The sequence below is a fragment of the Artibeus jamaicensis genome, unplaced genomic scaffold (assembly GCF_021234435.1).
Source record: "Artibeus jamaicensis isolate MK-2021 breed Jamaican fruit bat unplaced genomic scaffold, CSHL_Jam_final scaffold_847, whole genome shotgun sequence".
In the NCBI taxonomy this organism is placed as follows: domain Eukaryota; kingdom Metazoa; phylum Chordata; class Mammalia; order Chiroptera; family Phyllostomidae; genus Artibeus; species Artibeus jamaicensis.
The window spans coordinates 11,872,046-11,886,195 of NW_026522057.1; the positions used below are offsets into that span (position 1 = coordinate 11,872,046).

The 14,150-nt window shown below is 59.8% G+C and overlaps 1 protein-coding gene across 1 annotated transcript; it reads right to left on the reverse strand.

Annotated features, from left to right (window-relative positions):
- Positions 1 to 1,060: 1,060 nt before the first annotated feature.
- HCRTR1 (hypocretin receptor 1) lies at positions 1,061 to 10,295 on the reverse strand. Its single transcript, XM_053660529.1, has 8 exons — positions 10,170 to 10,295; positions 8,725 to 9,072; positions 8,356 to 8,534; positions 6,928 to 7,171; positions 6,483 to 6,598; positions 4,774 to 5,000; positions 3,534 to 3,655; positions 1,061 to 1,902 (listed from the first exon to the last, which is right to left on the reverse strand). Exons 2-8 carry the CDS (start codon positions 8,927 to 8,929, stop codon positions 1,712 to 1,714), a joined length of 1,284 nt encoding a protein of 427 aa, XP_053516504.1. The 5' UTR covers positions 8,930 to 9,072; positions 10,170 to 10,295; the 3' UTR covers positions 1,061 to 1,711.
- Between the last annotated feature and the right edge of the window lie 3,855 nt (positions 10,296 to 14,150).

Sequence of the window (14,150 nt, forward strand, 5' to 3'; positions counted from 1 at the left end):
ACTGTTGCCCCGTCGGGAGAAGCTTCTACTGTTTCTTTGTTCCCGCTGAGCCAAGTGTCTCTGGAAACCACCTTTAGAACGGCACCTGTCGTGATCTCAGCCTTGTGGTCTGCTGGGGCTGGGGGGCCCAGGACCTGGGTTGGTCCTTGTGGGCATGGTTGGTTCTGAGCTTGGGGCCCGCCCGCACACCTCATTCTGCACACCGCACCTCCAAGCCTGGCTACAAACCTGACAAACAGCTTTGGATCCTGGGGCCAACCAGGAGTGTGAAGTGGGCAGGCCAGGCCACACTTGCACATCTGTGGAAATGTCCACGAGAGCAGGGCTGCTGAGTCCTCTGGGGAGGGATGGCAGACCACACCTTCCACCTGCCTTGGTGTTGCCTAAGAGGAAGGGTGCTTGCGCTTTCCTGAGCCGGGCCCCTGGCAGGACCGTGGCTTTGCCCCGCTTCCTGCCTGGTGAGGTCACAGGGAGCCCGAAGCTTCATTAATCAGGTTAAGGGGACCTGGTGGTGTGCGCGGCAGGCTGGTCTCTGCCAGGTGTCTCGCCCCTCTCAGTGGAGCAGTGATTCAGACTGTTCTCCCGCTCTGGCAATGAGGATCAGGGCCTCTGGCAGCCCCCTAAGCATCTCAGCGGCAGACGAAGCACATCTAGCCAAGTCTGTGGCTTTCTCTCTTTATTCTGTGAGTTCATAGAGAGTAAATGTGAGCCCTGATTTCCGAGAAGAAGATGATGATAATAAGGCAGTCTGTTAACTCTGCTGTCTGGCCCCCTTCCCCCACTTGCCTGGGCCCGTGAGCACACAACTGTGTCCAGGATTGAGGTCCCGGGCATTGGAGAACTGGCACCGCCTGCGGAAGCAGCACCTCCTGTGCTCCGAGGCCGGCGAGGAGCCGGTCTGGGAGCCAGCACGGGGGGTCGGGAGGTGGGTGTAGTCAGCAGACAACAGCGCCTTGTCTCCCCGCCGCCCTCACACCGACTTCCCCACCTTCCTCACTCCTCACCTAAGCAGCACAGATATTGTGCAATGACGAGGAAAAGGAACATTCAGTGCCGGGCTTTTAATTACCATTGCTCTGGGCTGCTGGCCTCCACAGCGAGTGGTCACAGGGAGAGGGTTTTATCACACCACAAAGCCAAAGGGATCCAGTCTGCTGTGCGGACACTGGGCACCTGGTGGGGGTGGGGCTGTGTTCCCTCCAGGGGAAGGCAGGGTCCTGATTCCTTACGGGGGTAGCATAGAGGGCTGGCTGAGGGCAGCCTGGGCCTTGGGGAGTCACTGGGCCAGATGGAGATGCTGCTGGGCCCTTCTAGCCGGCTCCAGGGAAGGCCTGGGATTGGGTAGGAGAGGGGTCTTTGGGAAGAAGGCCAAGCTCTGGACAGACGATTGGGATCCATGCACTGTGAGGTGTAGCCCAGTGAGAGGAGTGCAGTGATAATCTTGCTCACAACACTACCGTTTACAAAGAGCTTTCTGCTTTCTTGCGCATGCGTAACCCTTACATCAGTCCTGTTTAGGGGACGCAGCTCAGAGAAGGGATGTTACTTGCTCAGAATCAAACAGGTGAAAAACCAGAACAGGAGCCCTGGCTTGGAGCTGCATTCAGCGGTCTCCGCAAGGAGTCAGGTCAGGGCTGGGCCCCAGGAGCCAGAGGAGCAACCCGGGCAGGGAGCAGGTTGCACCCCTCGGAGCGGCCAGGGTGGCCCTGGCTCAGGGAAGCACTGTGGTGACGCTGGTCAGGACCACGTGCTCTGAGACTTTGGAGACGGAACACCGACTCTGCAAGGACAAGGATTTGTGCCTGGCAGGGGAGCGGGGGCTGGGGGCCTTCAGAGAGCCACAGGGACCCAGGCTGGGCAGGCAGCAGGAGAAGGCGGCTTTAAACTGCTCCCGGAATTTGCCTTGGTTGGGGGACAGAAGACACAGCCGTAAGCAGACAAATACCGCAGTGAGAAGGAGCCTTGGGCCCTGGGCCGCCCACGCAGCTCAAGCCACGCTGCCTGTGCGGGGCCAGGAGGGAAAGGTAGAGCTGGATGGAGAGAGCCCCAGAGCCACCTCGTCACTGCCAGGGAGAGAGGACAGAGGCCCCGGAGCAGGTTCCCCAGGAGAAATGTGATTTGTATCTGATTCCTTGACTGCGCTCTGGCACTGAGCCCGGCGGGTCTAAACGTGGTGTCTGGCTCCGGGGCCTCAGATCATCTCTGCCCTGCTCGGTGAGTAGGTGGAGTGAAGGCTCGCCCAGGCTTTCCCCATCTCCGTCCTGTGGCAATGAAAATGCTAGCAGCCCTCACACCAAGCACTGCGCTGGGTGCCTCAGCACCCTGAGAAGCTGGGGTCCTTCATCTTAACTTCAGAGACGGGACACACAGCTGTGCAGTGGCTTGCCCAAGGTCACCCACCGAGAAGTTCTAACCCAGCCCGGTTCTAACGCTGAAGCCCTTAAAGAACAAGAGAGAGTGGGGAGGTGGGGCTCCCACAGCCACCTTGTTCAGCCAGAGGATAGCAGGGAATCATTTTATGTGGAACTGAAACCTCATGTCCCAGCATTCCTGCCAACTGTCCAGTGCCCAGCAGAGGGCCATGCACACAGTAGGCACTCAGTAAATGTAGACCAAATTGAGGAATGCAGTGTGTCCTCTGCTGCAGAGCGCATCTCTCCTGTTCTCTCCTCCAAGCTGGAAACCCCTAGCCAGCCTTCACTGGATGATTCTGGAGTCTCACTGAGGGTTATAATATTGACCCCTCAGTGAGGGGTCACTTTCAACATCTCTCGAAGATTATTTGTGTCCAGGCTTGAAGAGTCAGCTGGAACTTGTCCGAGTCAGAGAGCTGGTGAGTCATACTTTTGCTGGGCTGCTGGGGGTTGGGTGAGGGGCAGGGGGGCAAGACCCCCTGAAACAGAGGCAGAGGGAAGGTGGGGGAACCGTGGGACAGAGGCGAGGAGGCCTGGATTTCCAGAGAGGCCAGGAGTGGGACTGGTGCTGGAGGAGGCAGATCTAGAGATAGACCCCCGATTCTGGCCCCTCTGCTGGTGTGTGTCCAGCAGGGCATGGGGAAGCCCTCTCCCTCTGCGGAGCTGCCTCTGCCGGGCACTCTCCCTTATCCCCGATGCCTCTATTATGTGGTCACCCCTCAGGCCTGGCTCCCACGGGAGCCCATGTTGACTGGGCAGGCTGATGGGAGGCCCTGTGGTGCATGTACCTGGCAGGGGTGGAGGTGAGCTGGCCTAGCTGCTGCCCTTCCCACCCGCTCACTGGTCTGCATAATCTGCAAAACTGGAGCCTAGGTTCTGGGCAGATTCCTTTGGCCGCAGCTAGGGGTGTGGCTGGCCTCGGGCTCAGACCAGGGCTCCGATCAGGGCTCCTGGGGGTGGGGTTCCACCTCCCCCCTGAGTGGGAGTCACCGGAGCAAAGCCAAGATTCCCAGGAAGGAGCACCTATCTGGTCCCCTGCCATCTTGCATTGGGGATGGAGAGATGGGTGTCCTGGGGACTGTTGCTGCCCTCCGTCACCCCGCCTGCCCGGCCACTCACCGCTGAGGAAGTTGTAGATGATGGGGTTGGCGGCGCTGTTGGCGTACACCAGCCAGTGGGAGAAGGTGAAGCAGGCGTAGACGGCTTCTCTGTCGCTGGCCTGGTGGAACATCCCGAACACCCTGGGGCCGGAGGGGGGAACAGTCAGAGAAGGGGCAGCTCCGACCAGTGTGGCTCAGTGGATAGTGGGTCATCCCGCAAACTCAAAGGTTGCGGGTTCGATTCCCAGTTGGGCCACATGCCTGGATTTCGGGTTTGATCCCAGTTGGGGCACTTATGAGAAACAACCAATTGATGTTCTCTCTCACATCGATGTTTCTCTCTCTCCTTCCCCTCTGTTTAAATAGAGAGATAAAAATCTTTTTTAAAAAAAAGAAATGGGGCAGATGCGTGTGTGTATTTGTGCGGTGTTGCTCACAGAATTCAAGACACAGGCTGTAAAGTGACAGCCACTGCCCCTTCCACCTACCCCGGGCCTCTGGGTCTGGGGTCTTGACCACTGTTTTGGGTTCTTGAGCACAGAGCGTGACCAGGGTGGGCCTGGGGACAGGCACAGGGCACATCTGCTCGGTCACCGGCCATCTGACCCCCGGAGCTTCCCCACCCATGTTCTCACCCACCCTCAGGGCAACACGATGAGTCACCGCCACTGTCCACTTTCTCAGACAGGAAAACCGAGGCTCAGAGGAGTAAGGGACAGGACGGCGATCACTCAGCCAGGCAGTGGCCCGGTACAGAGGCACGTGGGACTGTCTTGCTCTTTCCCTGAACCCCGCGCCCCCCCCCCCCCCCCCCCCTGGGCTGGCCAGGCCGCCCGGCCCCTTCCACTCAGTCTGCTCTTCCTCCTGCAAGGCTCGGCCCCTCCCTTCAGTCTCTGCCAAAGGTCACTGCCTCCAAGAGGCTTTTATTCCTTAACCCATTATATATTTTTAAGATTTTTTAAAAAACCATCTGTCACTGTCGCTGTCTACCTACTTTCCCTATTTTATTTTCTTCATAACAGTTGCCACCGCCTGGTATGCTAACGTAGTTTCATTCCTCCTCCCGCAGGATGTGGCCTCCTTGTGGTGGGGACTCTGTCCTGGGCGCTGTCTGTGTTCCCAGCCCTGGGAGGCACTGAGGCTCAGAGAAGACAAACGACCTGCCTTGGGGTGGAGCCAGGTCTTTCTCCGGAGCAGAGAGGGCTCCTTCCTCCGACAGCACACCCCCTCACCCCTGACCTCTCCCCGAGGGCTCTCACCTCTTAAGGACATTGAGGACGCTGATGGGCAGGTAGCAGAGGGCAAAGACCAGCAGCACCACCATCAGCATCTTGGCCGTCTTCCTCCGAGCACGCATCTGCTTCACCTCGGCCAGGAAGGCCCGGGCCCGAGGCGGGGGCTCTGTGCCCTGGTCCTGCCCCTGCCCCTCCGACTGGTCTGAGGGCCGCTTCCAGTTCCTCACCAGGGCCGACGTGGTGCCGGGGATCTGCCCAGCACAGACAGAGGCAGAGGTGCTGGGAGGAGCGCCTTGGGAAGTCAGTCCCCTTCGCTGGGACCCACTTCAGGCTGCACCCCGGGGCAGGTGGAGGTGGGTGAAGGGAATAAACCCTTGCAATAGGAAGGAACCTAATATTCATGATAGAGACCAACACTCTGGACTGAGGGTGAACAGCCTACCTTCATTCTCCATTAGCTCACTAGTGGAGAGACCACCCACTAGTCACGCACTATGTGGGTGAGACCACCCACAACGTGCCTTTGGAGAAGGTGTCACTGGCCCTCAGTTACAGATGAGGCAACTGAAACCCAGGGAGGCAGGGGACCCTTGGCAACATCCTCCCAGCACCCAGATCACCCTTTCCATCTGGCGGGGGTCGGGTGGGGGCGAGTTGTGCTTCCGCCTGGCCCACGCCTGCCTGTGGGGAAGCCTTGGCAAGGGGTGAGTGAGCAGGTGAGTGGCATGGAAGGGCCTGGGCCTCAGAGCACAGGTCCCGGCCCTGGTTGGTCCCATCAGCCTGTGATGGTTCCGGGCTCCTGGAGCAGCCACTGATTTCCTCAAAGCCTCTCCCACCACTGGACTCCTGAATCACCCCATGACAGGGCATGAGGCTATAGAGTCCAGGAAACTTGGGGTCTGGGGCCGGCTCAGCCATTCGTGAGCTCTGTGACCTTGGTCAGCTCACTTTCCTTTTGAGAGCCTCAGTTTTCCTGCCTGTCAGGTGAGGAGAGGGACTGCTGCCATCTTAACCGGGGGCTGCGTGTGCTGGCGGGCACGAGGCTGCCCACGCTCTGGCCTACATGCTCTGGCTGCACAGGCACTGGCCTGGGACTTGCTGCTGTGTGGCCAAGGGCCTCTGCGCAGCCCCCCGCCCCCACAACACATCCCACAAAACCTGCCGTGGGTCGTTGTGTAATAAAGAAAGCAGGCCCTGGAGCCAGAAGGGCCCTGCCACTCTCTGGCTGTGGCAAGCTGGTTGCCGTTACTCAGCGTCTGTAAAGTAGGTAGCAACGCGGCTTTGGTGAGACAGTTGTGAAAATACTGTGAGCAAAGTGTGTGATTGGCAAGCAACATGGAGGCGCTGTGGTGTTGCAGCATTGAACTGAGCACGGGATCCCACTGATCTCCGTCTGAGTCCCTGACCTTCCCCTCCGTGGCTGAGGGGTTTGGGGAAGTCGCTTTGCCTCTCTGGGCCTGTTTTCTCATATATCAAGTTGGGAGCAATCTGTGGTGGCTAAGAGGATGCAAGACAAGCTGGAAGTGTGTGGTACAGTCGATGGCAGCTACTGACAGTATTCAGTTCCAGGGTCAGCTCCAGCACGTTAGGCCTTGAGTTTGAAAGTCCCTGGGCCCTGCCTCTCTCTGGTTGCAACCAGGATGGCGTGTTCTGAAGGCAGAGGGCTGTCTATTCCCTTAGACCAGTACCCTATCCCCTCCCAGCCCAGACATTGACACCAGTGTGGGCCTTACCTGACGCCCCCAGAGCTTGCGGAAGATCTGGAAATACGCCATGGCCATGAGACCCAGCGGGGCCAGGTAGGTGACAACGAAGAAGCAACTGTGGTAGATCTTGGGATAGAGGTCATCTGCAGGGGCCAAGAGATGCACAGGTTGGGCCCCCCGCCTGTCCTGCTTAGCAATGCCACCCAGCCCCAGCTAGGGCCAAAGCAAGCAGCTGGGCCACATATAGGCACCACGGCAGAGAGACACGAGTTGCCCACTCTGAGGACGTCCATCCTGGAGGGATCCCCACTAGAGTGACCCGCCCTGAAGGTATCCTGGGTAGGTGCCCGCTCTAAAGTGTCCTCTCAGGAGATACTCCCCTGGGTGTCCCAACAGATGCCTGCCCCAGGGGAACATGTCCCAGAGATGCCCACTTCAGGAGGGCCTGCCGAAGGCTGGCGCCATTACCTACCTGCCCAGTGTTCGTCGCAAACCGAGAAGAGCCGGGTGCGGTTGGCCAGCTCCGGCAGCACACTGCTGCATTCCATGACAGCGGCCTGGGGCACCATGACAGCCAGCGACACAGCCCAGATCCCCAGGATGGAGCCCCGGGCACGCCGGGCAGTGCTCTTGAACAACAGTGGGTGGCAGATGGCATACCAGCGGTCCAGGGCGATGAAGCTGAGAGTCAGCACTGCCACTGACACAGACACGGCCTGCCCCGGGGAGACACCGTGTCAGTCCTCCTGGGGGCCACCCAGAGACACGGAGTGAGTGAGGGGCTCTCGGCCCAGAAATGCCAGGAGCCAGGCGCAGTGCGCACGCTGGCTCTGCTTACTGGCTGTGTCGGTTTGGGCAAATCACTCACCCCGTCAGCCCCACCTGCGGAGTGGGAAGATACCATCCACCCGCAGGAGCCTCATAAAAATAAATGCAGCCAGAGAGAGAAAATGTCCATCTCGAGGCCTGGCACAGAGTAGGTGTCCCCGGCCGTGACTAACAGCCTGCACTTGGGGAACTCACTGCATACCACACGCGCTCATTCTCATCACCCTGACAACCACGCCATGAGGCAGGGACTCTCACCCCATGTTACAGATGAGGAAACCGAGGCTCAGAAAGGTTAAATACCTCACCCAGGGTGATTTTCCTCCACTGCCTGTCTTTGTTCTCGGGGTTGCTAGTGCTAATCAGTTGAGTGGAAAACCTCAAAACAGTGGGGACTTGAAGAGGCATTTCTCTCTGCCCTGGGAGGCCATCCCTTCCCCAGGCTGTTGGGAAAGAGCCCTCATTCTGGGAGGCAGGGATGCGTGGAGGCCTGCGGTGAGCACCGCCTCCAGGAGAGCCCCTGCCCTCTGGGTTAGAGGGAGGGGGTCAAGGGAGGCAGCGCAGGGGACATTCAGGCCTCTGGACACCCTCTTTCCACCCACATCCCAACCCCCCTGAACATCCTGATTCCCAGTGCGGGTTGAGAAGGCCCTGGCAAGGGGTGGGGGCAGGGAAGGAGACTTTGTAGCAGGGCCTCTCAGCTCTGCCTTCCTCAGGATCAGGAAGCAGGCGGAGCGTGCGTTTGTGCCTGTCACTGTGGGCTTGCGCCTCTCTCCTCCACCGTGTGCCCTGTACCTAGAGGTGACTGTGCATGTGTCCACACGTGGCTGTCTGTTTGCGTGTGTGATGGGGGGAGCTCTGTATGAGTACGTGAGGCCGTGTCTGTGGCCTCCAGTGTAGGGCTGGATGGCCTGCCCTTGCTGACACTGGAGGATGACACCACACAGGTGCTGACTGAGCCACCGTGTCCTGTCTGAAAGGCAAGGCTGAGGGTCACTGAGACTTATGTAAGGCCAGTGTTTTTGTACATGATGTGGCGGCGGGGTGATGAGGGGCACTGGGCGGAGCTCACCTGTAGATAAGGGATGACCTTGCAGAGGGCGTGGCCAAACAGCCAGGACTCGGTGATGTCCACCAGCAGGCTGGCTGGCAGGCAGATGGCTGTCACCAGCACGTCCGCCAGGGACAGGTTGACAATGAAGTAGTTGGTGACGGTCCTCATGTGGTGGTTCCGCCACACGGCAAGACAGACTGCGGGTCGCGGTGGGGATGAGGGGAAGCCAGTGGCAGAGCCACGCCCCCCCCAGCACATCCCCACGGCACACTACCCAGGTAGAGAGAGTAGAGGTAGAGGCTGGGGGGCTGGGGAGAGACCCGAGGCCCAGGATTCCCTCCAGTCCCCAGGGGAGTCCCACAGCACCGCAGGGACACAGGGACCTACCCAGCGTGTTGCCCACCAGGGCCACGAGGAACACAGCCACATAGGCTGCGATGAGAACCCACTCGTATTGCTTCGGATACAGATAATCACGCCACAAATAGCGGAGAAACTCGTCTTCGTAGTAGTAGTTGGGAGGCGCTGGGGACGGGTCCAAGCTGCCAGTGGGGACTCCCGTCTGGGTCCCTGGGGTGGCCGAGGGCTCCATGAGCTCAGGAGCCGCTGTGGCCTAGGGGCATCCTGGGCTCCCGGGAGGGAGGGAGCCGGGCCAGGCAGGGCCTCAGCCCACTGCCCTCAGGGAGCCCGGAGTCTTGCACCGGGTCTTTTGGGGTTCCAGCCCCAAAGCTCCTCCTGAAGGAAGGGAGCAGGGAAAAGGAGACATTAGGGAGTGTGCCAAGAAATTTGCATATAAACTCCCTCTTAGTTCTCACAGTTCTGCGCTGTGGGTTACGGGGGAGAGGGACAGACCTCGCCCCGTTCAGCCTCAGTTTCACCATCTATTCGATGGGGTGATGACCACACCTACCTCACAGGACCTCAGGGGGGAGTAATGGGCTCTAAGGCGTGACTAGTGCTTTACCCAGAAGCTGGCTTCCCCATGATCAGAGACCCCTGCCTTGTGGAGGAGGAGATGGAAGCTCAGAGAGGTTGAATTCCTCACTCAAGGTCACAGAGCTACTGTGCCAGGTCTGTCTGGATCCACCAAACATCACGGATTTGAGAGGGGAAGTCATCCGATTGCAAATATTCTCCCCTGAATAGCAGTTCACAAGCCTGAATTTTTGGTTGAAAAAAAGGTCAAGAGAGGCTTTAGAAACGCAGGCCCGCCCACCGGACCTGCCAGACCCTCCCCGGCGGGGACACGCACACGGTGGGGGAAGGGTGCGGGGAGGAACTGACCACGTCTCTGGAAGTGGGGAGAGAGCCCGAGGCCCAGCCGCGGCCGGGACCGCTCACCCCCAGGGCTAGAGCCCCCTGGTGCACCCCGAGGCAGCGAAGCCCACCGGCGGCCGCCAGGGGTCGCTGGCGGCCGGCGCGCAGGACGCTCCCTCCATTCACAAATCCGGCCTCGCTCCCCGCCCCTCCGCTCTGGCTCGGACCCCTCCTTCTCCTCGCCTGGGCAGGGACGACCCTGGACTTGTGTAGGAGGGTTGCCCGGCCCTGGACACCCCTGCGAGAGGCGGAGGGGTCTCCTTCAGACCCCACGGAGCGTCGGCGGACCTACTCCCTGAGCGGGACCTCCCTGCACCTCCCGAGCTGTGAGGGGCTGCGGGGCGAGGGGAGGGGAGAGCGGGGCGCCAGGGGTTTTGCAGGAGCCTGCCCGGAGGAGAGCCTCCCGGGACTCAGCTTCCCGGCACCCAGGTTATCCCCCGAGGCTCGTGGCTCTGGCCGAGGGTCGTTTGAAACCCCCGCCCTGGGCCTGGGGTCCCCCGCGCCCCGCCCTGCACCTGTTGGCTCCGGGACGCCGGCGTCCTCGGTCGCTGATCCCGCGGACAGTGAACCGGGGACTTCGCCTCCCTGCCCCGAAGGCCGGGCTCCTGAGGGCGCTGAGGCTCCAAAGCGGCCGTGGCTGGCGCGGGATCCGCTGGGCTGCGCGCTGCCGGGCGGGGCGGCCGGGGCGGGAAGGGCAGGGCGGAGAGGGGAGCCCCCGAGGCCGGTCTCCTCTTCTCGTCTCCCAGCTTCCAGACCCGAGACCCGGAGGGCGGAGGGAGATGCCGGTGCCTCCTCGCCGCCCACTTCACGCTTCCATCCCACTTCCATTCATGCGTCCATCCGTTCATTCATACCTTTCGCATTCATTCAACATTTCGGCCTTTGCATTCAGAACACACCTACTGTGTGCCGGCGGGCCCTGCGGGTCAGCTTCGGAGAGGGGATCCCAGCTGCACCCCTGCTCGCTATCACCTAACTGAGGAGGAGGATGGCACAGGTGGGTCACAGGGATGAAGAGACGACGCTCGCACCGCCTCCGGCCAAGCGTAGGCTGCGACTGCAGCTGACAGTCGCCAGCGATGCCAGGGGCCCTGCGCCCCTTCCCAGCCCCCGTTCTATCTGCCCACCCCATCCTTTTTGTTTATACCTGCGTTCCCCCTCCCAAGACAGAGATGGTAGGTGGGGACAAGAAGCTGGGAGTCAGAGGGGCTGGTTGCTTCAACAAACATTTACTAAGCAGTGTGCCAGGCAATCAGCTACAATCACGCAGCTGCCATTTGTATAGTCCTGGCCATGCATGGTCTCATGTAACCAGTCTGGAAGTAGTTGTTATTGTACCCATTTTACTGATGAGAACACTGCCCGCCCTGTTTCAGCGACGTGCCCAAGGTCACACGGCAGAGCCACGGCTAGGATTTAAGCCTGTGCTTCTCTCCAGGTCTATCAGCCTCCTTGCCAGACAGAGGTGCCTGGGCTGGCAGGAGGCAGGTGAGCTCTCAGCCTGGCAAGTCCTCTGTGGTGTGAGGAGAGCTGTGAGGGGTCCCAGGGGGACGTGGGGCACAGAAGGACAGACTGATCTAGCCAGAGCATCAGGACAGGCTTCCTAGAGCAGGAGCCTCTTCACACAGACCCGAAGAAAGAGCACACAGCCCTGCAAGGTGACTGTGGTAACAGTAGAGAGAATTCAAGGCAGAGGACACAGCAGGTGCAAAGGCGTGGTGGTCAGGCCTTCCCGGGAAACACAGGGAGGTGAAGGGTGACCTCCAGGGCCTCAGGCAGTCACCTTGGCCGCCCCCTGCCTCAAGTCAGGAGCTTCCTATCACATCAGACCCACCCTCCTCTCTCACCTTCGGAGACTCACCCTTCCCTCCTGGGAGGTGATGCCTGAGATATAGCCTCCATCTTCCCTGTTGCAGCCACAGCCCCCTTTCAAAGGATCTGGGCGGTGCTGTTAGGCACGGTGTGTGGGAGGAGAGCTCGGGCAGCACAGGGGGAACATCCAGTAACCTTCATGGCTCCAGAGCAGCGGGGAGGAGTGAAGGTAACTCTCGGGCCGACTCTCAGGCCATGTCTGGGCGGGCATGGCATCCGCACAGTGAACAATGTGTCACGGCATCCCTCTGGTTGCAAAGCTCTGTCCTGCCTGCCCAAGGTGCTGGCAGAGGTCGAGAGATGGACGAAGTGACACAAGAGAGGACTGTTGTGTTTGTGTCTACCTATCCCCACACTCGTGATTGCACATATGTGTGTGTGACTGTGTTTAAATAAGGGCTGTGAGTGTGTGCCTGGAGGAGTCCTGTGTGTGTGTTTGTGCCTCTGAGGGTACATGTGGGCAGGGGACAGGTTCTGGGTTGATGACTGAGCAGTTGCCCTGGCTGGGATGTGTCTAGACGGGTCTCGGTGTGCGTTGGTGTGTTGGTGTTTGTATCTGTGGGGAATGTGTGCATGGAGGTGTCTGTCTCTGTGTGTCTGGATGTGTGTTTGTGGCTTAGACTAACCTTGGCCTCCAGTGCGCTCCCCGTGAGGGTGGGGGTGGGAATGCGGGCATGCCTGAGTCCATGGCTCTGTGAGTGTGCGTACATGGACTTCATGTGTCTGCCCACACAGAGATGACTCATCTGATCTCCCACATTAATCCCTCCATCTACAGCAGCTCGACTGTTTGCTATGTGGGGGTTGGGGAGGGGCTGCAGGGCATGGGAGATGGGAGGCGGATGGTGCAGGACACTCTAACGACCAGCCGCAGCAAATGAGGTGCAACTGGGATGCAAAAGGTGTGGCCCAAGTGTGTCTGCGTGGGCTGAGGGCGCCAACTGAGCCCAGCACAGCCCGGGCTTAGAACCCAGTCCCTAGTTCAGAGCTCCACGGTTTATGCACCCTGGGCTGGAGTGAGCAAGGGGCTCCCTAGGTCCCCCCAAATCTTTACGCATGGGGTGCTCATGTCTGTGTGGGGAAGGAGTCATGGCTGAGAACCCACCCTCTCACCTGCAACATCCACTTTTACAGAAACAACCCTACTTCTCCTTAAGGGGGAACCCCGTTGCCAAACCCTTCCTTCACCCCTTGGTACCAGAGACGGCTGTTCCCCTGGACAAAGGATCATGAAGGAGCCCTTCTACCCCGAGGCAGCGGATCCTTCCTCCTCCCCTATCAGACACGGGCCAGGCTCTGTGTCCCCAGGTCCCTCTGGTCCTGAGCCTGGCTCCTGCAGCCATGGCCTGAGGGTGAGGTAGGCCAGGAATTCGGCCTGGACAGCAGGAGGGAGAGAACCCAGGTGTATGCTCGGAGGAGCCTGGAGCCCTGGGGCGGGGGAGGGGCAGTGATGCTATGGAAGACCCACTGGGAGCCGGGGTGTTTTGGTCCTTGGGCCCAACAGCACCGGCCTCTGGGTCCATGGAGGGATCCAGGAACCGCACGTCCTCCATCTCCAGGCCGGCTCCTCCTCCACCCAGGGAGGTTTGCCAGAGCTGCCTGTCACCCGGTGGCCACATGACCTCTTGTTGATCTCATCCTGAGCCTCTGAGCCACAGATCCCTGTCACATCCATCTTCGAGTGTCAGCCCCACACTGGCCCCAGGTACGATCCCCTCTTCCTCCCAATTCCACTGTGACTTACAGTAACCTCTGTCTGGCTAGGACTAGAGTAATTGAAATGTAATTGGGTTTTCAACTTGCTAATGCTGCCACAGGCCTGGCATGTGGAGGGGAAGTCCCTGGGCAGGGCAGAGGTGCTTTTCGGAGGAACAGAGATGGAGAACAGGTAGCAGTGTTGGGGGGATGAGGGGGGAGGGAGGGCCAGCAGTGCCTGGGCTACGGGCCTGGAAAGGGGGATTCTGAGGGGCAAGAGGGAAGGGGCTGAAGACAGCAGTCTTCTGTATGTTCACCCCATCAGACCTTCACTCAGCAAACACTGGCAGGTGGGTTGCAGAGATGGGGGCCCTGCTGGTTAGGCTGGGAGACCCCAAGTAAGCAATTAGCTTGGGGTGGATATGAAATGCATTAGGATGGGAGCCTGTGGAGCCCGGGCAGGGGGCGGGGAGCAGGTTGGGACTGAGACCAACAATGATAGTGCATGTGAACCCAAAGGAAAAACAAGCCAATCGCTCCTGTCTGTTAATCTGGTGTTGAAAGGAGGTCAGGGGCATAGGCTTTGGGGCCGGAAAGGCCTGGGTTAGACTCCCGGCTCTGCTGCTTCCTGCCGTGTATGATCTTGGACTGGTCACTTCCCTTCTGTGATGGGCTGGGGAACGGCCCCCAAGGATATCTACATCCTGTGAATATGTGGCATGGCCAACAGGCCTGTGCAGATGTGACCAAGTTAAAAATCTTGAGGTGCAGAGATTATCCAGGGTCATCCCCGTGGGCCCATTGTCATCGTAGGGCCCTTGCAGGAGGAAGGCAGGAGGGTCCGAGAGAGGGGACGTGAGGGTGAAGCGCAGGCCGCAGTGATGCCAGTGCTGGAAGGGGCCACAAGCCCAGGGGTGTGGGCTCTTCTA

Excerpts from the sequence above, each read along its gene's own strand:
- HCRTR1 (XM_053660529.1), bottom strand. The coding sequence starts at position 8,929 with ATGGAGCCCTCGGCCACCCCAGGGACCCAGACGGGAGTCCCCACTGGC. Across the intron at positions 7,172-8,355 it reads AGGTCATCCCTTATCTACAG|GCCGTGTCTGTGTCAGTGGC; the intron begins GTGAGCTCCGCC and ends TCCCCGGGGCAG. Across the intron at positions 3,656-4,773 it reads GTCCTCAATGTCCTTAAGAG|GGTGTTCGGGATGTTCCACC; the intron begins GTGAGAGCCCTC and ends CTCCGGCCCCAG.